This window comes from Coccomyxa subellipsoidea (genome assembly GCF_000258705.1).
Source record: "Coccomyxa subellipsoidea C-169, whole genome shotgun sequence".
Taxonomy (NCBI): Eukaryota; Viridiplantae; Chlorophyta; class Trebouxiophyceae; family Coccomyxaceae; genus Coccomyxa; species Coccomyxa subellipsoidea.
In genome coordinates, this window is record NW_005178038.1 from 751,653 (window position 1) to 777,514 (window position 25,862).

General features: G+C 52.1%; 7 protein-coding genes across 7 annotated transcripts; 4 read left to right on the forward strand and 3 right to left on the reverse strand.

Moving 5' to 3' along the window:
- COCSUDRAFT_61950 (hypothetical protein) lies at nt 1–4,271 on the reverse strand (the record flags this gene model as incomplete). Its single annotated transcript, XM_005649006.1, has 5 exons — nt 1–93; nt 2,040–2,294; nt 2,543–2,702; nt 2,890–4,023; nt 4,180–4,271. 5 exons carry the CDS (start codon nt 4,269–4,271, stop codon nt 1–3), a joined length of 1,734 nt encoding a protein of 577 aa, XP_005649063.1.
- A 355-nt stretch (nt 4,272–4,626) lies between these two features.
- COCSUDRAFT_61951 (AAA-domain-containing protein) lies at nt 4,627–12,277 on the forward strand (the record flags this gene model as incomplete). The annotated part of the gene is made up of 14 exons (XM_005649007.1): nt 4,627–4,649; nt 5,849–6,028; nt 6,299–6,473; nt 6,778–6,942; nt 7,344–7,442; nt 7,731–7,979; nt 8,329–8,562; nt 8,955–9,101; nt 9,466–9,591; nt 9,894–10,082; nt 10,702–10,833; nt 11,080–11,206; nt 11,494–11,693; nt 12,038–12,277. The coding sequence occupies 14 exons, from the start codon at nt 4,627–4,629 to the stop codon at nt 12,275–12,277; spliced, it is 2,286 nt and encodes a 761-aa protein (XP_005649064.1).
- Nucleotides 12,278–12,737: 460 nt separating this feature from the next.
- Nucleotides 12,738–16,972, reverse strand: COCSUDRAFT_65398 (ABC1-domain-containing protein). Its single transcript, XM_005649008.1, has 10 exons — nt 16,661–16,972; nt 16,243–16,423; nt 15,957–16,048; nt 15,632–15,798; nt 15,122–15,306; nt 14,685–14,800; nt 14,342–14,502; nt 13,917–14,119; nt 13,486–13,629; nt 12,738–13,224 (listed from the first exon to the last, which is right to left on the reverse strand). Exons 1-10 carry the CDS (start codon nt 16,819–16,821, stop codon nt 13,078–13,080), a joined length of 1,557 nt encoding a protein of 518 aa, XP_005649065.1. The 5' UTR covers nt 16,822–16,972; the 3' UTR covers nt 12,738–13,077.
- Nucleotides 16,973–19,035: 2,063 nt separating this feature from the next.
- On the forward strand, nt 19,036–20,838 carry COCSUDRAFT_52983 (DnaJ-domain-containing protein). Its single transcript, XM_005649009.1, has 5 exons — nt 19,036–19,095; nt 19,201–19,353; nt 19,539–19,869; nt 19,958–20,044; nt 20,270–20,838. Exons 3-5 carry the CDS (start codon nt 19,675–19,677, stop codon nt 20,468–20,470), a joined length of 483 nt encoding a protein of 160 aa, XP_005649066.1. The 5' UTR covers nt 19,036–19,095; nt 19,201–19,353; nt 19,539–19,674; the 3' UTR covers nt 20,471–20,838.
- A 641-nt stretch (nt 20,839–21,479) lies between these two features.
- Nucleotides 21,480–21,857, forward strand: COCSUDRAFT_61953 (hypothetical protein; the record flags this gene model as incomplete). Its single annotated transcript, XM_005649010.1, has 2 exons — nt 21,480–21,561; nt 21,691–21,857. 2 exons carry the CDS (start codon nt 21,480–21,482, stop codon nt 21,855–21,857), a joined length of 249 nt encoding a protein of 82 aa, XP_005649067.1.
- Nucleotides 21,858–22,354: 497 nt separating this feature from the next.
- COCSUDRAFT_65399 (hypothetical protein) lies at nt 22,355–24,999 on the forward strand. The gene is made up of 7 exons (XM_005649011.1): nt 22,355–22,650; nt 22,742–22,781; nt 22,945–23,006; nt 23,103–23,174; nt 23,657–23,795; nt 24,078–24,188; nt 24,442–24,999. The coding sequence occupies exons 1-7, from the start codon at nt 22,577–22,579 to the stop codon at nt 24,736–24,738; spliced, it is 795 nt and encodes a 264-aa protein (XP_005649068.1). The 5' UTR covers nt 22,355–22,576; the 3' UTR covers nt 24,739–24,999.
- Nucleotides 25,000–25,134: 135 nt separating this feature from the next.
- Nucleotides 25,135–25,527, reverse strand: COCSUDRAFT_61955 (hypothetical protein; the record flags this gene model as incomplete). The annotated part of the gene is made up of 1 exon (XM_005649012.1): nt 25,135–25,527. The coding sequence occupies one exon, from the start codon at nt 25,525–25,527 to the stop codon at nt 25,135–25,137; it is 393 nt and encodes a 130-aa protein (XP_005649069.1).
- Between the last annotated feature and the right edge of the window lie 335 nt (nt 25,528–25,862).

The window sequence follows — 25,862 nt, forward strand, 5'->3', positions numbered from 1 at the left end:
TTACACCGACGAGTGGGCGACTCGAACCATCGACTCGTTGAGAAGGGGGTGGGCTCTAGCCTCCTTCTCCTCTCCCCCCTTCTCAAGATCGCCCTGCATCGAGATACCGCCACCCTGAGTGCATGCTGTGACACTTGTTCTGGATGCTTATGTAGTGCTTACAAATTTTAATCTGCTCTATAATCCAATCGCTGATTTCAGCTGTACATGTTCCAATAGAAGCTTGTAGGAATATGCGGAAGCTGCAGCAGTTTGTCGTGCTTCTAGCTACATATTGGTGTGCTATAGCTAAAAAGTAATACCGACACGGTCATGCTTGATTCCTGCTACCATCGTCAACGCGTGAGTGCCATCTGCTGCACAGGCTGCCACGGCTGCAGACGGCGCAATCACAACTTGTTGAACATGCATGCCTTTGGTGACGGGCACCTTTTGCTGTCAAAGACAAAATTAGCAATGCTCTTAAATCAAGTCCTCAATTTAATCCTACAGAGAAAAGTGAACATTGGGCTCACGGACCTCCCAGGCCTCAATTCTATCTACCGGATTGCAAAAGATGGCTGCTGAGCAGTCCACTGACAGCTGTAGAATGCAGAGTGGCGAATTATTAGCAGGACCTGCACGCCACTGCAGCAGCTGTGTGACTCTCACTTCACTCCGTGCTAAGAAGGAGACTTGTACCTCATAACACACATAATCTAAGCTGCTCCACTTGCACACATACAATGCAGACTTGCAGGCGGGCTCGCCTCTGGTCTGCCAAATCTGGGTTGAAAAAAATTGGGTTGGTATTGTGAATTTCTTGTCTAAACTTCCAGCATCCACCAGATGCGAGTGTGGCTGAGTGACTCCAGCCGCACTCTCTGCGCCAAGTCTTGAGCAAGGAGTCAGCAGTTGCTCCAGTGCCGCTCACAATAGGATCTCCGGATGGGGTAGACCAGAAAGGATCCTGATTCCCCTGAGACAGAAAAGAAGGATGAGTCACGAAGTTGAAGGAGACCTGCAGAGGGACAACCACATGCAGGCGGATGAGACCAATCATGCTCTTGCACTCCTGCCACCTCATACCACCCACATGTATACCACTCGGTTCCTCTCCGCGAGCACATGCTCACTGTGCGCTTATCATAAACAACGTAGTAGGTTTTTCACTGCAGCCTGCAGGTGTAGACTTCTGCATCAGGTGTGGTTTTGGTGGTACTGATCCTCATAAAGGCTGCGTAGATCCTTGCCCCATTTAATTCTTCTCTCTGACCTCCTTTGTCTTCTCTCTGACCTCCGCAAGGCTCTTGTTGCCGATGAGTGCCACCTTAGCGCCTCCTTCATCATAAGGAGGCAGCCGTGTGCAGAAAAAATGTCAAAGACTCATTTCATTTTATTTTTGAGAAAGTGCACGTGACGCTTCACATGAAATGGACTGAATGCAATTTGGGTGATGTAACAGCTCCTTGTTGAAGCAGAGGCAAATCCTCTGCTGAAGGATACTGTCTTTCAGACCCAGATCTTGTGTTGATTCCAAGCATATGGCCCATCCTGTCAATCAAAGTTTCCATGTCGTCTTGACACAGTGAATGCTACAACAGAGTATGTTGCCTAAACATTGTTGAGAATAGACACAGCAAACTCCACAGATATACTCATTGGCTGGTGCTCTGCATCCCATGCAGTTTGCTCGCAATGGTGCTCATCATGGTTTGCATGCGTGCCTCCATGTCTTCCAGCTGAGCAAGCAATGGCTCCACTGACACGGCAGTGCCGAGATTCATCGCTGGGTCCACCTGCTTTGATGACATTCTCACCGCAGGTTTCTGCCCTTCCTGCAAATGCGCTAGACGCGTTTGCATTGAGTGCTTCTCACACAAGGCGCCCCCCTCCGCAGCTGCCACCGCACGCAGCACAGCTCCCGCATCATGACAATCTTCTGAGCTATCCAGTGAAGCAGCCTGAAGATGACTCCTCCCTGGGAGATGCTGGCCATTGAGGATCTGGTCCGAGGGCGGCGCAGAGCTGCTAGTTGGGGGGTACCCGCCGCCAAGCACCTCTGTCCTCAGCCTTGAGGGCTCGGCAAACTCTGCGCCGCGCGAATGGCCAAAAGCTCCAGGCGGGCGACAGGAGTCCGGTAATTGTACAGCTGCCCGGGAAACGGAAGCCATGTGAGGTGGGCTGCCCATGCGGCTTTCAGCTGCCCTTGGAGCGGAAGCTGCGCGGCGGCTGCTCGGCGGCTTCAGCGCCCCTCGCAACTGCACAGCGCGCTTGGACAGCCACGGGTGTTGCTGCTTCCTTCTCGGCAGCCCCTGCGCATGATTATAAACGACCAATTCAGTGTTGACTGTGAAATGTGATAGAAATTTACAGTCTTTTTGCTTAAAGCTCATCTATTATTATTTGCTAGCGCTAACATGCACTCGCATGTTCCTCCTTACACATTCCTTGGCCAAGATCCCCTTGCTTCCTCATACTTATGGTTCATTCTTCTATACGCAAGTAACAGGCTGAAAGGCGCTGCCAGCCTCGAGAGACACTCTCAAAGTGGTAATATCACCTCTTGGAGGACTCTGTCGGGTGTGCTGGCGCGGTATGTGTGCATGGGGGCTGCGCTCTCCTCTCGCCCTCTGCCCTTGTGCTGCTGCGGCAGAATGAATCTGTCATCCCAGTCCGGCCGCCTGCTGCCTCTGCTCTGCCGGTCTGACTGGGCGCGCGACCTGTGCGCAGAAATGACCAGTCACATTCTCACCTCTGATATGCAGACGTCCCTTGTCTTATGGTCAATCAAACTGAAGAGCAGCGCTTCAGTGTATGTGAGCTTGCAAGTCGACTGCAGAACAGCATTTTACGCTGCACCAGCTTGTAAAGTCCTTGTACAGCTTTACTCTCCCCTAAAGAACCCACAGATTGTAGAAGAATGCATGCCTGCTGAAGGAGCGCGCACTGCCTGCAGCAGTTACCGCAGTCATGGGCCGCAGGCTCCCAGCAGTCGTGGGGCGTTCCATTTCCGCTGGGGGCTGCCTCCCTGGCATGCGCAGCCTCAGCCCGCTGCGGGTCCTCACCACTGCCTCTGGATCGATCACCCTGGTGATGCTGCCGTCCCAAACTAGGTCAGCTTGCTCGCTCACCCTTTGCTCCTCCCCATGCTGCTGCGCACTCACAGTGCTGCCATGCAGTGCACTGGTGGGCACTCTTGAGCGCATGAGTCTGCCAGACTGATGAGTCTCAGTGTCGCTCTGGTCTGCTAGATGGGAATAAGCTGGGCTATCTGCAGGCCTGCTGGTGATCTTTCTGAAGGAGGTGCCTGACATGCGCAGTGACTGCAGTAGAGAGGGTCCCTGGTGGTACGATCTGCCAGCATCCAGTCTCACTCCTGGCCGCTGCATGCTGGGACTGTCATTCGCCTCAAGGTGTGAGAGGCCATCGTGGGCTGCTGGGGCGAGCTGCCTGGCAAGACTATTGCTCGCATGGGCATTGGCTGCCTCACTATCAGGGTTCCAGCGGCTGAGGGTGAGTTCTGGCACAGCTTGAGGCTCTGCTGTGAGAGGACTTGCCCCTTCCGATCTAGCCGCTGATGCCGCAGAATCAGCAAGCTGGATCTCCTTGGGCTCATTTGCAGGGGTCTGCTGAATCCCCTGCGGCTTGTCTGCGCTGACAGCTGATCTTCTCTGCACAGTGCCAATTGGATCACTAATCAGTTCTGTGCCATGAGGAGCACGCGGCCTTTGGCTGGCTTTTGGGCTGCTGCTGGGCTTCAGAGCAGGCTCCCTGTCAGCTGCCTGTGGAAAGGAGCGTAGTGCTTGCAAGATGAGCTCCCCCAATCGAGCCACGGTCTGCGCATGGTCGGCTGACTCGTGCTGTGATCCGTCAGCTGCAGTATTTTGGCGGGCCTTCTCTGACAAGACAGGGACTGCCTTTCTGTGCTCGCTGGAGCGCTCGGAGGATTGCTGTTGGGATGGGCCATCTCGGCTGACTCCCTCATGGATATCCTGCGCCTCCAGCTGGATGGTGCAGATCTCCGCCACCAGGCAGGTCAGCCTGATCCCATGGGTGCAAAAGTCAGCTCAGAGTGGCTGCTGCTTGGCAGCCCATGCCATGCAAGAGTTGCGTCATTAAGACAAGAGATGACAATTTTATCATGGCAATTGGACGATGGGTAGCTGGCCTACATTGGGGCGCGCAAAGAGGCCAGACCTGGATGCAGTCTCCTCAGGAGGCGCTGTGAATTTGCCACTCATCAGGGTTTGCAGCTTGACAAGGACGTCATACAAGTCGTGCTGCAGCATTTTCAGCCTGTGACGCCTGCTGACCAGCTTTGAACGCCGCCGCTTGAGAAATTCTAGCCGTGCCACATTCACGATCTGCTTAGGAGCTCGCTTCTGCGACAAAGAGTTGTTAAGGCTTCTGTGCACCTCCAAATGTGTACGAGAGTTGTAGATCTTCTTAGTCAGCTTCTGCAACAACTCTCATGACTGATATTTCTGAATAAGAAAGGACCTACCGGGATCGCATGCACATCTGAGAAGTCATTGCTGGATTCCGAAAGACTATCATGACCTGCAAAGCACAGACACTTCATCAGCATGGCCCATCGTGCGGTAAATTTAGAGATTTCGATCTAGAAATCCTCCGACCCTCACCATGGAAGTCATCGTCCTGCCCTGGTACTGTAATGGTGCATTGAACGTCGCACCTGCAAGAATATATTTTGCAAGATGTGACAATCTTGTTCACTGTCTTTCGAATCCATTTAAATCCTTCGAGCACAAGAGCGACCTTGTGTCGAGAGACGTATTGCTGGTTGACTTGATACAAACGCCAGTGCATGAAGTCTGTTCGCTCTGGTACTTGGTTGAGTCGTACGCGGGTCTCTTTGCACCGCTGTTAAGAATGGGCTCAGTGTAACTAGCAAGATCTGTCATCGTTACGTATTACTTCACTGTGCCAAGGGAACATGCTACCAAGCTATGGCCCTCAAAATTCACGCTGAAAGATTGGAAACGGCCTCCCGTCGGAAGAGCGCTTGAACGTAAATTTCCCTCTGAAATTTCCTTTAAAGGGTGAAACCTGTCAGGGTATGCTCATCTGGATCATGTGAGACGGCCAAAATTTTCCCGAAATCGATCAATAAAGAGGCAACTTGTGTTTCTTCCTCTAATTTGGTAATGTAGTGGGAGAAAATGAATGTGAATTGTGATACCGGTTGTAGTACAAGTGGACGACCGTCCACCGGCCCATCCCTTTTTGGGACAGACAACTGGAACAAATTCAGCCCCAAGGTGATCTTGAAGATGGTGCCTATTCATTTGTAAACAGCCATTTCTCAAGGAAGTCGAATTAATTTGATTTGGAGCATAATTCAATACTATAAACAAAGCGTGAATGCTCGTGTTCGTAGGCCCACCTCTGTTCTCCACGCTTACCATCGCGAAGGCAAAAACAGAGGATCTATAAGTCTGAAAGGCGCCGGTGGCAAGTGCACGCTGCCGAGCAGGTCTGATTGGGGCACCACATTTTCAGTCTCCAGAGCTGAACTATGCGTTTGTCGGCATCATTCTGTGTTGCAATAGGACTTATTCATGATGCCAATGCACAGGTGAAGGCAGATGGAGGTGGGGGCCAGGCACAGGGCTTTACCCCAGACAAGTGGCTTTTTGAGCCAAATTATGGGCTCCCTATTGTCCGACGCCAGCTTAAGTAATGCCCAGACAACTTCTAGACATGCATAAAAGGCAGTCCATCGTTTTTAGTACCTAACATACAGTGTCTTGTTTTAAGTGGCTGCACTGACAGCTGTCGTTCGCTCAATGTATCACCTTGCAGAACGCTCAACCAAAGCTCATGAGCAAGTCTCTGACTGCAGGTATGCAGAGCTGCTGAAGGAGATACGGCTGGGGAATGTCAAGAAGGTGGCCTTCTTCGACAACGATGATGTCATGGAGGACAGGAAGGAGTTCCAGCCGGTGGAGGGGCCCTGCTTAGTCATCTTCCATGATGACCGGGTCGCGCACAGCTATGTGCCGCGCTACGACTTCAGAATACCGTGCGGCCCCACAAGCTCTATATCTTTAGTCAGCCTACGTTGACATTCCTACAATCGGGTGTCCTGTGCTGCAATGCTGACAATGAGGGGCTATTCTCCTCTTGTGAGCACATGAGGCCCTGCATGCATGCTCTTCTGGCTGCATATCCGATTGCATTGCACCAGTGCAGAGGACACCAGTTTAGGCACGCCTATCATGCAAAAAAGGGCTCCTTTTGGAGCAAGAGCGCCGGACAGATGGGTCTGACAGGGAAGATTCCGGCTGTGCAGGTATGCCATGGAGACACACGGAGTGGAGGCAGACAGGATAGCGGCGCCCATCACACAGGACATGATCCAGCCGGTCAAGCCGGCCGGCGCATTCACGCGCAATGTCCTCAATGTCGTGCCATTCCTGGCGCTGGGACTTGCCTATGCAGCCACACAATATGCTGCACAGCTGAAGGTGCGAGCTGGCAGCCCTTCCCACTCCCTTTCCACAGTGGCACACCTGCCGCATCTACTGGCATGAATACTCTTTCCAGCGTTTAAAGTGACTCTGCTTGCGAATTCAAGAGTCAATTAAACCCGGCACGTCTCTGCGCAGCAGGCTTTGTGTTCTGACTGGAAGCAGACTGTTGTTATGTTGGCACCCAGATGCTTGTCTTGACAGGGGGTGTCACAGCCTCCACTGCTGCCAATGTTGTGGTCACTACTGCTCAACATTTCTATTGGGGACGTTTCTCACATAACAAAGTGGATGGCGACAGGGAGACAGGGAGGACCGGCAGCGCATAAAGGATGCGGACATCAGGAAGGAGAAGGAGCTCAAGGCGCAGAGGGAGGCTGATGACAGGGCGCTTGAGGCGCGCAAGCTGGCATCCATGGGCTACGGCGTGGAGGAGATTATAGAGGAGCTGATGCGCATCAACCTGGTGTGCACCTTGTTTCCCCCTTTGTATTGCCTTGTAACGGAGGACTCAACTCAACAAAATGATACAGACAGGGACTCAAACCAACCTAGGTACCCGCTTGTATTATTTTTTGTTGAGTTCACATGCAAGCTTTTGTAGGATGAGAGTCCAGTTGACAAGATTAGCTCACAATTGACTTCTCACCATCCTGCTTGCATGGCAGAGTCATGCCTGCAATACTGTATCTCGTTTGACGGCCCTCATAAGGCGATGGGGGAATATGTACCACATCACCACCTGAATTCCTGTAGAGTGCTACTATAAGAGTTGCCACCACCTGCCTGTTAAACATCTGAGAAAAAATGCCACGTTTGGCATTTTATGGGCCTCTGTGCTGATGCATTCTGCTGTGTGTGCACCAGACGGGGTGGTCCCGGGAGTATGTGGAGAAGCTGGTGGCGGAGGAGAGCGCGCGCAGGGACGCTGCAGCCGGCAGAACAGAACACATATACAACACAAATGTGCGCTGCTCTTCCTTTGCACAACGCGCACCCAAATGTATTCCTGGGCACCTCTTGTGCATGCCTGCTTCATCCAAGCTTGAGTTGTCCCTTTCTTTGGCAAGCACGGAAATGAGCTAAAAGAGTGTTTGCACCCCTGGCAGCCATGAGGACACCATCAAAGTGCCCATCAATATGTCATACATGGTCTGAAGGTGCCATGATTGTATGGATACCCAAGTGGGGCACTCCCTCACTCGGAATGTAAGTGACTCGTCTGATTTGGAAGGCCTAAATTTTCTGTTGCAGGAGGCGGCGCAGCGGGAGGCGCTGAAGCAGGGGAAGGCCGAGGGCGAGGAGATGAACGAAATGGAGGCAGCGCAGGACTTTGGGCGGCTGCGCACGGTGAAGGTGCAGCAGGCGGTGGCCAAGGAAGAGGAGGAGGAGATGCGCGTGCGCATGCGGCAGGCTCAGCGCAAGATGAAGGGCGTTAAGCTGCAGTACACTGACGCCGACCGCGTCACCTTTGACGACGTCGCCGGCGTGCCGGGCGCCAAGGTGGGGTACTTGCGCAGCTGATTTGACTGGGAGGGCCTGCCTCCTTGGGGGATCGGGGCATGTGAATTTTCAACGCTTTTGGTGTTGGGTCTGCAGGCTTCCTTCCGGGTTTTGCTTAGTTAACAGTGGTGCTGAGTCAATTGGTTCTGAGCAACGCTTGACAAGAAGGGCGCCGTGGGCGGCGCAATGGAGTATCCGTGTTGCAAGATGGGTGTGAAAGGACACCCTGTCTGCCAGCTGAGCAGTGCGCTTCGCAGTGCCTCAGCAGCCTGTGCGCTTGCAATTTTGTTCTGACACTTAGATTCTGCTGGTGCTCATCACCACTGAACAGGGGCGGCTCTCTGCGCAGGTGGAGCTGATGGAGGTGGTGGACTTTTTCCTGAAGCCGCAGAAGTTCCGGCGATCGGGTGCAAAAATCCCCCGCGGTGTGCTGCTCTGCGGGCCCCCCGGCACCGGCAAGACGCTCCTAGCGCGCGCCGTCGCGGGCGAGGCAGGCGTCGCATTTCTGTCGCTCAACGCCTCCGAGTTTGTGGAGATGTTTGTCGGCGTAGGCGCCTCCCGCGTGCGCGATCTATTTGCCCAGGTGCGGTCACCTGGGCTTTTCTTGATTGGAAAGTTGTGGGGCACCTAATCACCCCTGTGTTGGCTGGCACAATGTCTTCTGTCTCTGTGAATCTCTTCCTCTCTCGCCCCTTGCATTGATATGCTCTACTCCTTGTGCAGTTGTGGCATGAGCAGGATAACTTATCACTTGATATTGCTGACTCCCTAGTACCTGGAAGCCCTGCCTCTCAAAAGTGACGAGCTGCAGGTTTTCAGTTAGATGTGTTGCAGCACACTTAAAAGAAAGGCTGCAGCACACTTGAGGAAAAGGCAAGGGAGGATGCCACCTTGTAAGCTACTGCATCATTGCCGATTCCTTGGGGGACAGAGAGTGGTAATAAGATGTCATTCCGGGGAGATATGGCTTTGCAGGCGCGATCACTGGCGCCCGCGATCATATTTGTGGACGAGATTGACGCGGTGGGGCGCATCCGTGGCGGCGCGCAGGGGAATGACGAGCGTGACCAGACGCTCAACCAGCTGCTGTCCGAGATGGATGGCTTCTCCAACACGGCCCAGGTTTGCTGCGTACCTGTGCTCTAAGGACTCTACTGGCCGATTTTGGGTTGACATGGTCAAGCCCATGTCACGTTTCACGACTGGAGGCTTGTGGAGATACGGCTACTTGGTACCGTTTCTCATACAGTCTGAGACATGTATGACAATACAAATCGGTGGGCGGGATTTGGTGTCGGTGGGATGGATGGCATTGAAGAGCTAAACTCCTGCAAGGCTGCATGCTTCTTGGACATCCAGCTCGCGTTTCCAGAGCCAGAGGGCGCAAATTGCATGCCACCATACAAAATGTGTCTTGTTAGATCCTGTGGCCGATTGAGTAGCATGCGAAAAGGATCCCACGGAGCATCTACTCTGATGTGCGCAGGTGATTGTAATGGCGGCCAGCAACCGCAAGGACGTGCTGGACCCGGCGCTCATCCGCCCGGGCCGCTTTGACCGCATCATCCACGTCGGCGCGCCAGACTTTGAGGGCCGCATCGAAGTGCTCAAGGTGCGGCCCTGACCACTTTGTCAATTGTCTGCCTCATTGCTGCGTGACTTGGCCATGCGCAGGCCCTGTAAATAATAGCGCAAAAGACTGTCTGATTCCTTGAGGCATTTCACGGTTCCCCAATGTCCGTATAGCCGAGGGTATAGCACTTCATGCACCCCTCCTGTTGCTGCTCGCCCCACACTTTCCACGCTTTCATCACACCAACCGTTGCTCCTTTGCTAGCCGCTACCCCCAGTCCTAAGCAGCACATTCAAATCGAAAAGGGGAATCAAGTAATGAAGGGAGTTACTTGTGCGCAGGTGCACCTGGGCAAGCGGCTGTCGAATGGGGAGCGGCGGCAGTACGATCTGAGCGAGGAGGAGTTCCACGACCTCTCCTTCCAGTTCCAGCGCTTCAGCGGCGCCATGCTGGCCAACCTAGTCAACACCGCCGTCATCATGGCAGGCCAGGACGGCCGCACAGTCATCCGCTATCACGATCTCACCCGGGTGCGCGCACGCACCGCCTGAGTTCTTTTTAAATTCAAATTGGGGGGAAGGGGTCTTGTCAAAAGACAGGGGACCTGAGTAAGTTTTGTGGCGTGGTAAGTGTTGTTGGTGTTACTGGGTGCCGAGACAGTCTCTTGATATTGTGGCAGATGCATATTTGACCATCTAGGACTGTACCTTAGGTTCAATAATCTTGTTGTGTGAGTTGGTGGGCATGCCTGGTGTGCGCTAGTCAGGATCTGCAACAGAGCCGGCTTCTCTTCCCGCCTCAGGGTTTCTTATGTCCCGAGGCGCCCTAGAGGCGGGGAATTGAGATTACTCTATTGCAGCTCGGGCCATGTCCTCACAGGAGAGGAATCCTCCAACATCTCCACACATGCACTGCCATTTGCCTGCAGTTTCCAAATGTTCCCTTTGGCATTGCCTGGTGGTGTGCCCCACCCATGCACTTTTGTCCCATGAGATCCTAAGATGCGCTGTCAGTTCAGCCAATTCCAAGATCTCATCTGTCGGTGCTTCTCCTCTTTCAAGGCGACAACCCTTGAAGAAGGATCAATCGGCCATGTCAAAATGGCAATATGAATTAACCCAATGATGGACTGGGTACTGGCCTGATCAGGCGCTGGAGGAGGAGCGGCTGGGCCCGCGGCGGCAGCCGTACAGCGGCGAGCGTCAGAAGCGGCTGGCCGTGCAGGAAGCCGCCACAGCCCTCGTCTGCACCCTCATGCCCGCTATCGAACCAGTCTCCATGGTGCGCAACTGATGTACCTGCAGCCCTATTAACCCTTGTGTTTCTGTCCTGAGCTGCAGGGCTCAAGGCTCCATGGCTCCGCGATTCTACCTGCAAACACTGTTGTGCACCATGTTTGGTTGCCTGTTTCTGCAAGAGTCACATGCTTGCTGTGTGTGTGAGCGCATCTCTGTTCAAGGTTTCTTACTGCAGTGGCTGCCTTTTGAAGAATGTAAGAGTCAGAGACTGATTCCAAATGGCGCACAGGTGACGATCGTGCCGCGTGAGAAGTATCCGCTGGGGCAGACGGTGCTCAAGGTGAACGAGCAGCGCGAGCGCACGCACATGTTCTCCAGGCGCTACCTGGAGGAGCAGCTCATGACCGTCCTTGCAGGTGCTCTTGTCTTGCTCGTTGTGTGATGTCATCCAGTAAGTCGCTGTTCCAGGGTTGACTCCATGCCTTCAGGCTGAAGTCCTCATAGCATGTGGAAGCATGTTTGAAGCATCAGACTTCCGCTGAATATTGGATGCCATTCTACAAGGGCCATGACTTGTGTGACAATGCGTTTTTATGTGGCACGGTGCAAACTTTGTGGTCTGCAGAACTGTTTTCTTTTTGCAAGTGGGCTGCCAGAGATCCTTCAATGTGCTTCTGTGTCTCAGCATAACACTTTGCTGCAGGGCGTGCGGGAGAGGAGATAATCTATGGGGGAGACGAGGTGAGCACGATAAACCAGCGGCGGCTGGTGATGGCGCGGCGCATCGTGAGCAAGCTGGTGGTCTCGGGCGCCATGACCGACATCGCCGAAGTGGGACCTCGCACCATCAGCGCACCTGTGCGCCAGGGCTCCCGCGGCCTCAAGCAGATCATCATGAACCGGGTGCGCGCCGCTGGGTGCTCTGCACCTCTCGCCTGCACGTCTGATGTGCCGGGCCCTGCTTCTGTTGGCCTGCCTGCCTCCCGGCACATCTTGTGTGTGCCAGGATTGCGTGGGGCCTGGTAGCCGTCTTCAGGAAAAGGCTTCAAGCGACATGTGCAATGCTCTTGCTGGTGCATGCATCGCCCCAACTCGGCCAAATACCCCGGTGAACGTGATGAGAGTGTTGAGACAGGCAGCCGAGCTTCACAGCGACCGCGCACCATGTGATGCATAATCATACAATATATGCGAAATACAATGATCTTGTCAGTGTTTAAGCAATGATTGTCATGGCTGCTCCGCAGATGTCCTACGACACGCTTCACGCGGTGGACGTGGAGATGGATCGGCTGCTGAACGACACCTACGCAGATGTCAAGGCGATGCTGGAGCGCAACATGGAAGCCTACAACGCGCTCATCGCCAGCCTGACCACCGGCGACGACCAGACGCTGTCGGGGGAGCAGGTCAGAGAGATCGTGGAGCAGCACGGCTGCAAGGAAGACCTCGACCGCAGGACTCTGGAGCGCGCTGCATTCCTGTGAGGGGGGATGTGCCCACGTGTCTGGTCCATGATTAAAGAGGTTGATCGGAGGACTCCAGGCCGTGCTGCTTTCCTGTGAGAGGAGGGGTTTCATGGATATGAGTCCGCGCATGCTGGGGTTGACTGCAGGACTCTAGAGCGCGCTGCATTCTTGTAAGGGGGGATGGTGTTTTTGATGCAAGTCCATGGATGTAAGGCCTTGCAAGCTAGATTTCTTGGAGGAGAGCGCTGAGTTCTTATGAGGGACTTGCCCCGGTGTCAGGTCCATAGCATAGCAGATCTATAGATGGGAGCCAGGTAACTGCTGGGGACTGACGTCTTTACTCAGATCTGGGTTCTTCCAAGAGTCTCTGAGGAGCTATATGCAGAACTGAATTTGGACCTGTCGCCTTGCAGACGCGACATGCACGGAAATTCAGCATGCAGCAAAGTAAAGTAAATTCGAACAAGATCTCAAATCGCATCCTGAAGAGGTCTTACAATTTTGAAATAATCCGTTTGCGTTGCCCCGCTTGCCTGATATAGGCAACTTTGCTGATCAATCAGACAGTGAAGCACTGCTGTTAGCTGTGCAGCAAAATATACAGAGGGCTTTACCCGTGTTTGAAAAATATACGTCCCTTGCTTGTAACAATCTTAAACAGAAATCCAGAGTACATGGTAATTATTGTCTTTCTTCCATGCCGTTACCACTTTGCACAAAATTTCAGTAACAGAGCATCCAATCTTGCAATTGCCACTTCTTTGCGGTAACATTTCAAGAATTTGTGCACTACGCTAGATTTTCCCGGAGTCTGTCAGCTACCGCAGGCGTATCCTTTCATCATCCAAGACAGACAGCTCAGGCGCCAGGATGCGCGTGTATCTGTCAAAGTAGAGCAGCTGCTTCAGGAGCATGCCCAGCTCCCTTGGGAAGCGGATGCCATGGTCATTTCCCACCTGCACAATCTGTCACCCACAGCAAAATCTAACTAAACATGTAGAGGGACAGGGCTGCGCTGCTTTTTAGGCATTGCGCAGGGTCCCTAGCAGGCAACCAAGCAACATAAGAAAAGGTTGGGTTGGTTCATGGACATGTCCCAAACGCCAAGCTCAATGACAGCCACAGACCCCTTGCAGTTGCACAAGAAAGCATCCTGCCACTTATGTAGATACTGGTCCCTTCGTATAGTGCCCTTGGGGTTAGAGGCAAGATTAGAGGGCACTCACCTGGAGCAGCAGCCTGTTGATCTGGGCATCATCCAGGTTGAGGCTGGCGGCAGCCGCCTGCCCACCCCTGCCAGCCGCCACAAGCACCTCCGCATCGAGCGTGGAGAAGCCTGTGTACAACCGCTCCAGATCCGCTGCAAACGCCTGCACGGCAGCCAAGTACTTCAGTCAGTCACTGCTAGCGCCCTCACTGCCACAACATGTGTAGAAAGGCAATGCTCCAACACTATCAACCAGTGCCACTTTACCTTGTGTCCTCACAGGACCACAATGGCAGAATTATAAGACCCAACAGCGGGACAAGCAGAGCGCCTGTCACCCATCAGCAAGTTACAGCAGACACAGACAATGTGCAAAGTCAGGTCCCACAGCAGGAGCAGCCTCGCCCGGTGTTTCAGAAATCACATGACAGCGGGTGAACAGGGTGTCACCTTGATCTCAACGTCAGTGCTGGTGGCTCCCACGGTCACCAATGCGCGCGCCATGGTGTCAAAGTCCCGGGTGGCGACAGATGTCAGCAATGCTTCCACAGCCATCCAGGTGCCAGGGGACACGCGGCCCACGATGCCGAAATCAATGAAGCCCACCCGCCCGCTCGCCTGCCCATTCCTCTCCTCTAGCACTAACAAGTTCCCTGCACCAACGACAGCAGTGTAAACTCAGGCTCAGGCATTTCTGACCGCCATGGTCTGATACTGCTTCCAGACCACTTGTCCCAGAAGGGTTCCTAAGGAGCCCTTCTGCTGTTTGGTACTCCAAAAAGGTGGAATCAGCAGGGGCCACGAGTTGCCCTATTTTGCTTTGCCTGTCAAGCAAGTGTGCAGCATGAAGAATTTAGCAGACAGGCAGGACGAACCTGCGTGCATGTCTGCATGAAAAGTTTCGCAGGCCAGCACGCTGCCGAACCACACATTCAGTGCGTTCACCAGGACACTCTCTGGGTCTGCGCTTGTCATGCTTCGAATGGCTGCCAGGTCTGTCAACGGGACGCCTCTGAAACGCTCCATTACAAGCATGCTGCATTCAGTCAATCACCCCTGTCAGCTTCCTGTGTGATTCATTGCCACGGATATTCTTAATTATGTGAGATCAGCAATACTTCCTTGCTCCTTGTTGGGAGGCAGAATGCTGTTCACGTTCAGAGCACAGGTATTCACTGTGACAGTGTGAAATGAAACGCCAGAAAGCAGGAAGGTCACCTTTTGGTGGAGAATGCACGATACACAAAGGGACACGCTGCGACGCCGGTGGCCCCCGTCCGCTCCAAATATTGTGCAAACTCCGAAATGTGCGTAGCCTCCTTCAGGAAGTCCACCTGCTCGCAAAAGACTCCTGCTAAAATCTCAAGCAGCAATCGACAATGTGACTCTACGTTCTGATCTTTCCTACAGAAGTAGCTGGAGTTCGGTGCAGTAGCAAGCATGAAGAGAGCTATTTAGAACGAGAGAGAGAGGAGGAGAGAGAGAGAGAGGAATGCATTTATCAAATCAGAGCGAGCGCCAAAAGTGAGGAGAAAGGACTGCCTCGCCGTGTGAATGCAATGCGTGCAACTAACAAGACACATCTGGCCCAGACTCACGCTAATAACAATTGAATATGATGAGTATTGGTATGATATAAAATGGCCAGGTCGGACCTCTTCCAGCATGCATGCGCGGATGTCGCCCACAATGGCGGCAAGGGACATGCGCGAAAGCTCGGGGTTGATGAATTCGAACACCCGCGAGGCCAGGTACAGAAAATCCAGATCCGTGGCCAATACATCCTCCACTCCCGGTTTCAGCACCTTCACCACCACCTCCTTGCCGCTGTCCTTTAGCACTGCAGCGCATGGAGCAGCGCTCAGAGGCTCCAGCCTTTGCAGCAATAGCGCGACACGTGCCCTTTGCACCACTTGCAGTTGTCCTCGGTTAGACTGATTGAGCTGAAGCAGTGGTGCCAACACATGCGGACAGCATGTCATGTGAGGTGGAACGCGTGACATCAAATGAAGGGCTATCATTAGGAAATACTGACTATAAATAAATACAATACCCACATTTTGACTGCTTCTCATGTGGGATGCCTGCCCTGGTTGACATGCCAGAGAAAATAAGGACGCTTGAATGAACACTAAGCCTTGATAGAAAGTGAAAGCATCCCCCACCTGCAGCATGCACCTGCGCAACGGAAGCACTGGCCAGCGGCACAGGGTCCACGAATGAGAAGACATCCTCCAGCGGCCGTCCCAGCTGCGCGCGCATCCTCCCCCGGATCACCTCCCAGGGCACCGGATCCGTCTTATCCAGGCACTTCTCAAATTCAAGCACATACCTGCACAGATTAATTTTCTTTAGCCTTCACAATGCTGACTAGCTGAAACTCATGAGATCTGCGATTGACAGGTCTCTGGATCTGTTGTAGGAGTACTAGCAAGCAGGTGGCAGTGCAGTGTCTCGTGCCACACAATGTGCAGTGCGAGGAAGGCTTACTCTTCGGGGAAGAGTGTGGGCGAGCTGGCAATGAACTGGCCCAGCTTTATGTAGGTGGCACCCAGCCGCTCAAAGAGCTTGCGCAGTACCACCTGAAGGCATGCCAGATCTACATAAGTCAGAGGCTATCAAGGCACCTACATGAAGGCTCCCTGGTCTTGGAAATTGCATGCATGATGCTCTACGCGTAGAAATATCAATCCATTCCCATTTTGCATAAGCCACAGTGGCAAAATTGACAAATTCCTGGCCAGGGCATATCAATTGGCATGGCTGCAAGGGTCACCTGGGGTGGATCTTGGACGCCTCGCTGGAAGTTGGCCACGTACTCGTTGCCAACAGAGAGGGCGGCCTGCAGCGCCTGGAGGGACCTTTGAAACCCCCTGGCACCATTTCTGGTCACAGTGTTGGACAGTTCTGTCAGTATTTCCTGAAAAGCTGCCCTTCTGGCCGAGGCATCCCGCTCCCTGCACCCAGCCAGACATCTTCACTGCTGGCCCAATTACTGCGCCATTGACGTGTTTTCAGCCTTCTAAGGAACCCGACAATATCTCACGAGGTGGACCTCCCAAGTGGGAAGCTTTCTAGCAAGTAGACAAGCCCAAAGACTCACAAAGAAAACGAGGTAAAGTGTCCATTTTTCAGCATGCCTAGAGTCGTCTACATTATAACCCATTTTTTGCAGATATGATTGTGGACCTCACCTTGCCCTCTGTTCACTGAGAGGCGTGCTGTACAGTGAACCTCTCAGAGTTGATGCAGCTCGACAACGAATGCCGACAGAGACGGGCGATCTCTCCCGAATTTTAACTGCTAGGCACGTCCTGGTAGAGCCTAAGAATTTAGAGCTAAGCAATAGCCTCATGTTTACCAACACCACCTTTTTTGTAGCAAGGAAGTCTAGCTCTCGTACGACGGTGTTTCAGGTAGACGTGTTTCAGTAGGATGGATTTCAAGCGTGTTTCTACGATGTTTTTCACCACTTCCTTGATGTTGTGACGACGATCCCAGCTAAGATCGTCGATTGACACCTGCATAATGTTCAATCTGCTCTTGGAGCATGGCATGACGTGGCACTCACATGCAAGGTAGAAGGCAAGCAGGAAGCACTGAGGAATTCCAGGCATCATTGACTGCACCACAGGCATTCAGGACATGTACCTGATGTCTAGTGATAGTGTTTGCCAATCGTGATAGTGTTTCCCAAATTATGCCCATGCCCACACAAGCGCTTGTGGCTAGCGGCAGCCGCACGCTTCAAGTTGTACACAGGAGCTGCAGCTGCCTTTAACTTTATTCTGTCCGAACTCTGAGTGTGAGCACCTGTTGCTACTGGATTGCTACAAAGTGGACACTCAACAGGTCTGCAGTGCCGACTGAGGACTCAGACTCTCATCGCTCAGCGAGCGGAACAGCAGCTGCTGTGGCAGAGCCAGCCATGCATGAAGTACCACATAATGGCTGCAATCTCCCTGTAGAAGTCCCACGAGCTGTACACTCTCTGCAGTGCTAGGCCCCTTGATCTCACATCCTCTACTGGGAGCTTGGCCAGCCACACCTGCAGAAGCATGTCAATGGTAAAGTTCCGGATTCTGCTACTACATAATATGCGGCAGTGAATCTGTACAGAGTGCATGGTTATTCTCAAAGGGATCTGTGCTCGAACCTTCATGCGCCTGTCCGGGGGTAAGGACTGCACGGCACATCTGAAAGTCCAGTAGGACCGAAATTGATGGAAGGGACTCGTCACGACGACTAAAGATTTCCACCTGCACAGACATACCTGTCTGTGGATCTTGGTATCATGGCACGAAGAAACAAGCAGAGCTAGCAGCTAGTGCACACAGCCACTGGCAAGCTACCTGTGCTCATCAATGATGGCTATGCTATTCACAGCATTCTCCCTTGTAGATCTTGATTGATCCTCCAGGAGCCACCTGGAAGGAATGCCATAGTTTTCGGGGGAGGATAGTGGCAGTCCTTTAAAGCACAGTGCATGTAAGGGCTGCAGTTGCAGTATTTGGACTGCTCTTGGGATCCGTGTGCAAAACCCCATTGTCTTGGAGGCTCACATGCCTGTCTGAAGGGAGTGTGCGATTGCTGAAAAGCACAGCATACTCCTGCATGGACTCTGCCTCACTTTTGTTCCTCAATCCTCCGCCTGTGACCAAAACGCCAGGTAGGAAAGATTGCTTGATAGAGGAATAAATTACAAGGAGGTACAGGTAATATCACAGCACGGCACCAACCTGGATGGCCCCCGCTGAATATCAAATGATCCACTCGGCCCTGTCAAAGCAAAAGATAGGCCGCCAAAATCTAGCATGTCATTTAATGCGGTCGACATTCACAGTAAGCTTGGAGTATTGTTGCAGGCCACACCTGGTCAAACAATTCCACGCCTGCTTCGACCCTCTGTTGCAATGTCGGGGTTGGAGTGCCATCTCTGCATCAGTTGCCGTGTTTGAGCGCGAAGTTATATGCCTCAACTGAACAGCATGCAGGGGACACACGTACCTCTGGAGGGCATAGCCCAGGACGACAGCCACATCAACTGTTGCCCCTTCTGGAAGAAACTCCCTGCATTAAATAAAATGCAATGTATGAAGGTTAAGTTAGTGATATCTCTACAGATTTCGAGGCATCGATAATGGTTTCGCACCCTCTTGACAGGAGCTGATGCTGCCACTTAATGACTGAGCTGTTCAACATGACCGCCAAAGCAGTTGCGATGAAAGCGTAAGTATAGCATCTCATATCGACATCACGTCGCGGATGAGATCCCTATTCGCGAATACTGTCAATGCTGCGTAGTGCTCAGTGCTTGTATCACACCTTTGGTGCTCATTCGGTATGCGCAGTACTAGTCATGCAATGGAACTTCAGTTAGAATACCACACATCTAACAATGTGACAAGATTGGAGAATGGATGCAGCATATGCAGGCAGTAGAGCACAGCTTCTTCCGAACCATGAAGCTGGGTGAGGCTGCTGACGTCACTGAAGCCCAGTTGAGATGATCCAGCCCGAGGAATCCATCTGTGATTAGCTTCTCTTAGTAAAGCGTATGGCGTTGCCTAGACCCGATTGGAGGGTGTTCGCAGGGACGGGGCTATTGATCTGGGCAGCTGGACTGCAGGTTCACTCCTGTGCTGCTACCTTCAGCCCTTGCAATGATCTGCAGGATCATTAAATTACCTTGTTTATTTTTCAAAAATTGATTTTGTGTATCGAATCTGTGCAGGTGCACATGTGGAAGCTCCAAAAGCAGCCTGAATTCAAGGAAAAGTTTGAGAAGAGCGTTCCCATCGAAGAGGAAAAAAGCAAGACTCAGTGGAGTGTTCGCACGAAATTCTAGTACAACATTAGTGCTACTCCGACGTGGGATAGTTCCAAGGTAGCTCCCTTCAAGCTTTTAAGCTGGAGTCACACACACCAACTCAGTGCAGCAGTCATAAGTAAGTACGCTGCGATTGTGGAGGCATCAAGTACAGACTAGCGATTGTAGCGCAGGCTACATCAGCGCAGGAGCTGAAGAAGTTGCGTCTTAGATCAACGATTCAGGCGCTCTCGGTGCTGCAGGTAAAACCTGACTGGGCCAGTGTCCACAGCTGCAGCAGGAGGCAGCAATTCAGCATCGGGGCATGACTAGCGGTGTCAATAACTTGGAGCCACACCTACAGCAACTACAGTGTGCCGGCCATCTTGGCGCATCAAGATGGCAGGCACAGCGCATCGCACTATGAACCATTATGAGGCCCTGGATGTGGCCTCGGATGCCTCACAGGAGAGTATACGGACAGCCTATCGCGCTGCAGTGTTGCGGTTGCACCCTGACAAAGTGGCATCACAGACGGGCCAGAAGGATTGGCAGAGGACAGCAGAGTTCTTAAGGGTGCAGCAAGCCTGGGAGGTGACACATCATCAGATTGAAATCTGAGCACACAGATGTTGCAAACACAAAACTACTTGTTATCACTGCTTCTGTCAATTTGGTGCAGGTCCTGAAGGACACACATAGAAGGGCGGCTTACAACCAGCTTCTTGTGGCTCAGGCTCTACAGAAAGAGCTTGCAGTCTCTGCCGAGGTATGCGCTGGGATGCAGTATCATTCTTGAAGACAAATATGGCTCTAAAGGCCTAGAGGCTTCAGAAAAATGTCTAAGCGTGCGGCAAAATCCACTACGGTATTTGTATCATTTTGGATAAGAAAATTCTTGAGGAAGCCCACTGAGAATATTTGTGGGACTTGCGGGGTAGTCATGTAGCAGTGTGATTGTTGTGTGTTGAGCATAGGATCTATGTCTGTACAGGTGGATCTGGACGACATGCTGTGCCATGACAACCCAATTGTGGCCTTATGTACCTTCACCTACCCTTGCCGCTGTGGCAGCAGCTTCACCCTGAGCGAAGCAGACTTGTCAGAAGACTCAGACAGCGCCCTAGTCCAGTGTCAGAACTGCTCATTAGCCATCAGGGTGCTGTACACTGTGCAACCAGCCAGCAGTGCATAGCAGCACGATGCCCATCGCAGATTCACCCTGGAGGATTAGCTGATCAGATGCAGAAAGCTGCATCTACTGGTATCAAAAGCTGGATCTAAAGGTAGAAGGCATGCAGTAATTTTTTGTAGCATTTTGTGGACTGTCTTGAATACTTTTTTCCTCCTTAGCTTTATGACTTGCTAGTCCTGTGGCGATGAAAACACAATACTGCACATTACATGTTAATGCCATAACCAGAGGGGCCATCTTTGTGTTTGGCACTTCAAAGGACTTGCCCTCTTGCTCTGGAATCGAGACCTGTCAGGCCTCACCTTGCAACGCAAGACATACATTGGCAATCTTCTGATAATCTATGCTAGAGTAAGGTGGCATCTGCCAAAGTAGTCAGCGGTCTTTCTACAGTTGCACTTTTAGGGTTGCCGTAGTCCTCAAGAGGAGATACTAGCAGAACTGTTACTTGTGCTGTTTGATCAATTCATGAGCTTCATTGATTGAAATCATGCAGCCAGTGCAGCACTGGCAAGAAGCCACAGTGATACTGTGACAGTGTCCAACATCTTGCCTCATCATAATGTTGGCAAGATCAAGCTAGTTGCTCGAGCTGCGCTTGTGGCAGCTGCCAGCAGTGCACCTGTATCAGGCAGTCTCCACTGAGTGCAGGTCCAACCTGTGCATCGATGATATCATGCATGGGCCTTTTACATATTCCGTGAGCAGCATGCAGAGATGGATGCACCCACTAGGCTGCACAGGTGCAACCTGACTTCGGTGCCTTTGGAACACAGAAATTTCCTAAGTATTCCAAATGCGTCAACCCCCAAGTCCGAGGCCAAGGATGGCATGCACCCCCATTCTGTGTACTCATCTTGAATGTGCTTTTGGCCTGCCGTTCTTAAAGAGGGTATTTCATGTCCTACATTTCGATCAGGTGCTGGCTTCGGAACGAGCAGAGGAGACTGCAAGAGTAAGAACTCCGGCGTGAAGGAGCTTGTGTGCCTGACAAGAAATTGCTGCCAAAATGGGTAATCCCAAGGAAGAGAAGGCCCTGGAGGATAAAGGCATCAAGCCAGGAGATTTTGTGTCCACCAAGTACAGGGGAGGTAAGACGGCCAGAAGCTTTACTGGAGGTGCTTTAGAACTTTTTTGGGGCTTATTGTAACAACAATGTGAGCAGCTGCACCTGGAAACGGTACAGGATGTCCGACATTCCGTGTCGATGCGCTGAGCAGGGACCCGCGAAGGGGTCGTGGAGCGCATTGCCAAAACCCCAGAGGAGCATCCGCATCCTCCCAAGGTCATCTTCACCAACCAGAGGGGCAAGGAGGTTGCCCACAATCCCTCCACTCTGGAGAAGAAAGCTGCCGCTGAGGAGCAGGATGAGGAGCCCGATGAATGAGGACATGCAGCAATCACCCTTAGTGGGGTTCTTGAGTGGTCTATGTGTGTCATACTGGGTTGTTTACTCATCTGTTTTGGCTGGTGACCCAGGTGAAACAATTGTGCACACGATGATCGATTCTTTTATCTGCGCCTGCAGGTGTTACGCTTGGTACCCGCAGGGGTGGGAGTGAATTGGAGGAGTATTTTGAGTCTTGCGGACATTAGGACGGACTGGCAATGGGGAACATAGAATGCTGATCTGCTTCACACTTGCCGGACTCGCTGCGGATGCAGTAGCTCTTTTCGCCTCGTGTCAAGTTGCTGCATTGATTTAGAAATGTAATAATTATTGCTTGGAACCAATCCACATATTTGGATTGGGCTAGAAACGCTGGGCAGCTTCGGTTTGAACTGTCGGAAGCTGTCGGTATGTCGGGCCAAAATTGGCTCTCCACGCCTGGGTATGCGAGAGCCTAGTAACGCAAAGAAGACGGTGAATGCACGGGGATAGACGATCAATTTGTCGAACGTTTGCTTCCTTTCTGGTGTTGTTTTATTGTTGAAAAGTTGGTGTCCAAGATCCTACTTGTTAAAGTGGCTTGTTGACAAGTAACGGTCTGATCTAGAGATAGGGTAAACGTATCCAAGATCAGCCCAACGCGTCCCACATAACCTCTTTGTTCCCCTTTGCTATAGTTGAAGAAGTTTCTGGTGCTGCTAATCGTTTGAACTGGAATGGGCTCCGACCCTGGCGAGCCTCAATTGTCGTTCCATGACTTGCCTGCCGGAGTGCTAGATACAATTATAAGGTACTATACTCGTCCCTTTGCGTCATTAAGTTAATCACTATGTCACTCTTATGTTATGAAGTCCTCTAATATGGCTTCATTTGCTGTGCAGCAATCTCTCGCCAGCAGATCTGGCTGCTCTGGCTACACAGGTGTCTCTCTAGCCCCTTCAATACGGACCATATTGTGACACAACCTCCTCTATATACCTGCACATTGCGCAATAGGCATGGATCAAGCCTTTTCACACTTCCTCAACAATCGGCGCATTCCAATTTCATCCTATTCACCTTTTGTGTTCTGTTGCTTGATCAGGGACGCAGGTTCAAGGACTTGGTAGATGCATCTTCTGTCTGGGAGGCCCAGTGCAGAGCCAGGTGCACACCTTGGAGCCTCTTTGTGATGGGAACACACCATTGCGTGAGCTTTTTCAGCCCTGAGAATTTACTGACTGTCAGCATTCTTCTCGCTAGGTGGGCACCATTCTGTGGCGATCCAAAGACCGGCAATACAGTAGAAGGTCTGGACTGGCAGAGCCTTTACAGGTGAGGAGCCAGCATCCAGCCCTCCACATGTCATACATTCTGCCAGCGTCTGCAAGCCCATTTGCAGTGAGTCTAAAGTCAGCAAAAGAGATATGCAGACCGTCAAAGCAGTGCGAGCGCCATGAATTAACAGGAAAAACTGCCTCGCAAGTACACATTATGCCGCAACAATACAGCGATCCCCCGGCCCAGGAGCACTAAATGAGCACAATGCATACACGCATTCAAGTGCAGCTAGGTGAGGGTTAGGGCACACCTACACACAGCTATGAGCGAGGCCACTGTAATTATTATCTTTTACTCTCTGTTTTTAGTTTTTTTTGTGTGGAGTAACCTGCGTCAAAATATCCTTTGCTGACCGGGAGAAGGTTAAGAAACCTTGACGAGGGCTCCCAGGGAACTTGCCATATCCTGGACGTGGTGTTCCAGGTGCGGGCTTCCAAAGGATTATCTTTTACTTACTTCTGCATGCTGTGTTGCAGGACCAGAGCAGTCTTGGCTCCCTCGGTTGTGGCAGCTGTGGATCTGGCACTGGCCTATCAGGCCTGCTCAAAGTCAGGGGCCCCCATCGTTCCTGGCACCAGAAGTGACCTGCGCAGAGCCTTTGAGCAGAGCATGAAGGTGGGCACTCTCCCAAAACTTTGCCAGCTGCTGCCAATACTGGCCCACTTCAATACTCTTTCGGCGCAGTAGCAACTCCCAGATGGTCCGCATGGCAGCATTGCTCCATCACATATGAACATGCGTCATCTAGAGATGATTCAATAATGTTGATGAGCTCCCCAGGCTCTGTTTATGTTTTTCGGTGTCAATTTAGGCAGGCCACATCCTGGTGCCCTGACAGTGACGAGCACCTTCCAGTATTGAACAGACTCAAGAATTTCACCATGTGGGCGTATGCAGGCCGCATTTGAGGTGGGCATGGAGTGCCAGAGGAAGCCTGAGAGCAGGGACAACCCCTTGGTGAAGCAGCTGCAGACAGCGCTCTGCTGGTGGCTGTCCGAGAAGCAAGAGGTGGGGCATCCCGGCCATCTCCACAGCCAAATTGCCCATCCATTCGCATATTATTGCGCTGTCATGGCATGTGCAAATCGTGAGCTTGGATCTGCCCTGGAACGTAGACTAAGTTCTGTGGGAAAGAGTGAAATTGGGCAAGTGAGATATGCGCTGCCGTGCTGTCATGCATGCGAATCTTATCCATGGCTCTGCCCTGCGATGCGGACTCACTCCACTGCAGTATTCAAGCTGCGCTGCTGCAACTGCGCAGGTGGCGGTGGCGTTTGTGAGGGATGCCAAGAGGTCGCTAGAGGAGTATGACATGTGGAGGATGGCCTTCATCAATTGGCCGGACATCCCCTGGCGCAGGTCTGCGGTGGATTTCCTGCCAGGCCTCATCAAGAAGTGCACCAAGGCTTGGGACCATGTGTCTGTGCTCAGCGCAATAGAAGCAGAGACCAAGCGCCTAGATGTAGCCATAGATAGCCTCAGAGATGAAGGAGACAGTCTGGCTATGCGCATGCCTGAAGGCCTGCCAGAGAGCCACTGGTGGTTCAGGCTCAACTGAGTTGGGTAGATCCCTATTAGGTGATGGGTACAATCAAGAATTTGCTCGTCCAAAGGAAGGCTCCTTGGCAAAGAACCGAATAGTGTGAGTAGACTATCAAAGTGAGGATTAAGGGACTGCAAGATGGTTTAAACAAATTTGAGACTAGCATTTTTTTCCGACAGTCCCGCTGTGGGCTGCGTACAGCCAAAGTTGGATAGCTGAATAGGACCAACCAGCAGTGTACCCACCCCTGCCCATGCCATTAAATTTCTACTCCATAATAGGGCATCACATAATTCCCAATTGTGTATGATCTCGCTGTGAGCAAGCCATGCCTTTTGTCCCCTTCAGCACAGCTGCAAAATCAACCTTGTGCTCTGGCAGAACTCTATCTCATTTTCTTGCCTGGAAATCTCACACCTGAATCGTGCGCCACTCCACAGCACTGGCGTCCTTCTCACGCTCATCAAAGTAAGCCTTTTCTTCTTCATCATAGTAGCCATCCCACCAGCCCTCGCGAATCTTCCTGGCACGCTTCCCTTTGAATTCCATCGGGATTTGTTTGATGTCGTCCACTATTTTCTCATCAATGAATGATAGCTTGGTTCCTACCAGCTTGCTCTGCAAATCTTCTGAAGCCTCCTCGATGGTCGTCCCAAAACCGAGCGCGATTTGCCACTCGGGAGCAACTGCCATCCACGTGCCAGGATCTCCTCGGCAAAAGAGGATGATGTCCATGTCCTTGGGCTCCCTCAAGTAAGCAAGGTAGTTCTCGTGGACCCAGATGCCATCTCCGAGCTTCGCCATCTCTTCCTGGGAACCAGATACTAAAATATGTCATTGGCCAAGCGCGTACCTGCGCCTATCGCTCTGGATCAAACATGAGACATTTACCTACCAACCTAGGTCATACCTCATCTGTGTCCAATTCGCGATCGAAATCGCTGTCAGAACACACATCTTGTGCAAGGGGCCCTGTCAAACCTCCACCTCCACTCTGTTGTTTCCCTGCCTCACACAGCTTGGGGTCTCCTGCATAAGCAAGGGCTGAGAATGCTGATTGTGACAGAACTGTCGAATATGACTTCCACGGGGCCAGTGATCAGTGTGGAAGACGAAGAAGAACAATGGTGAAGTGCATG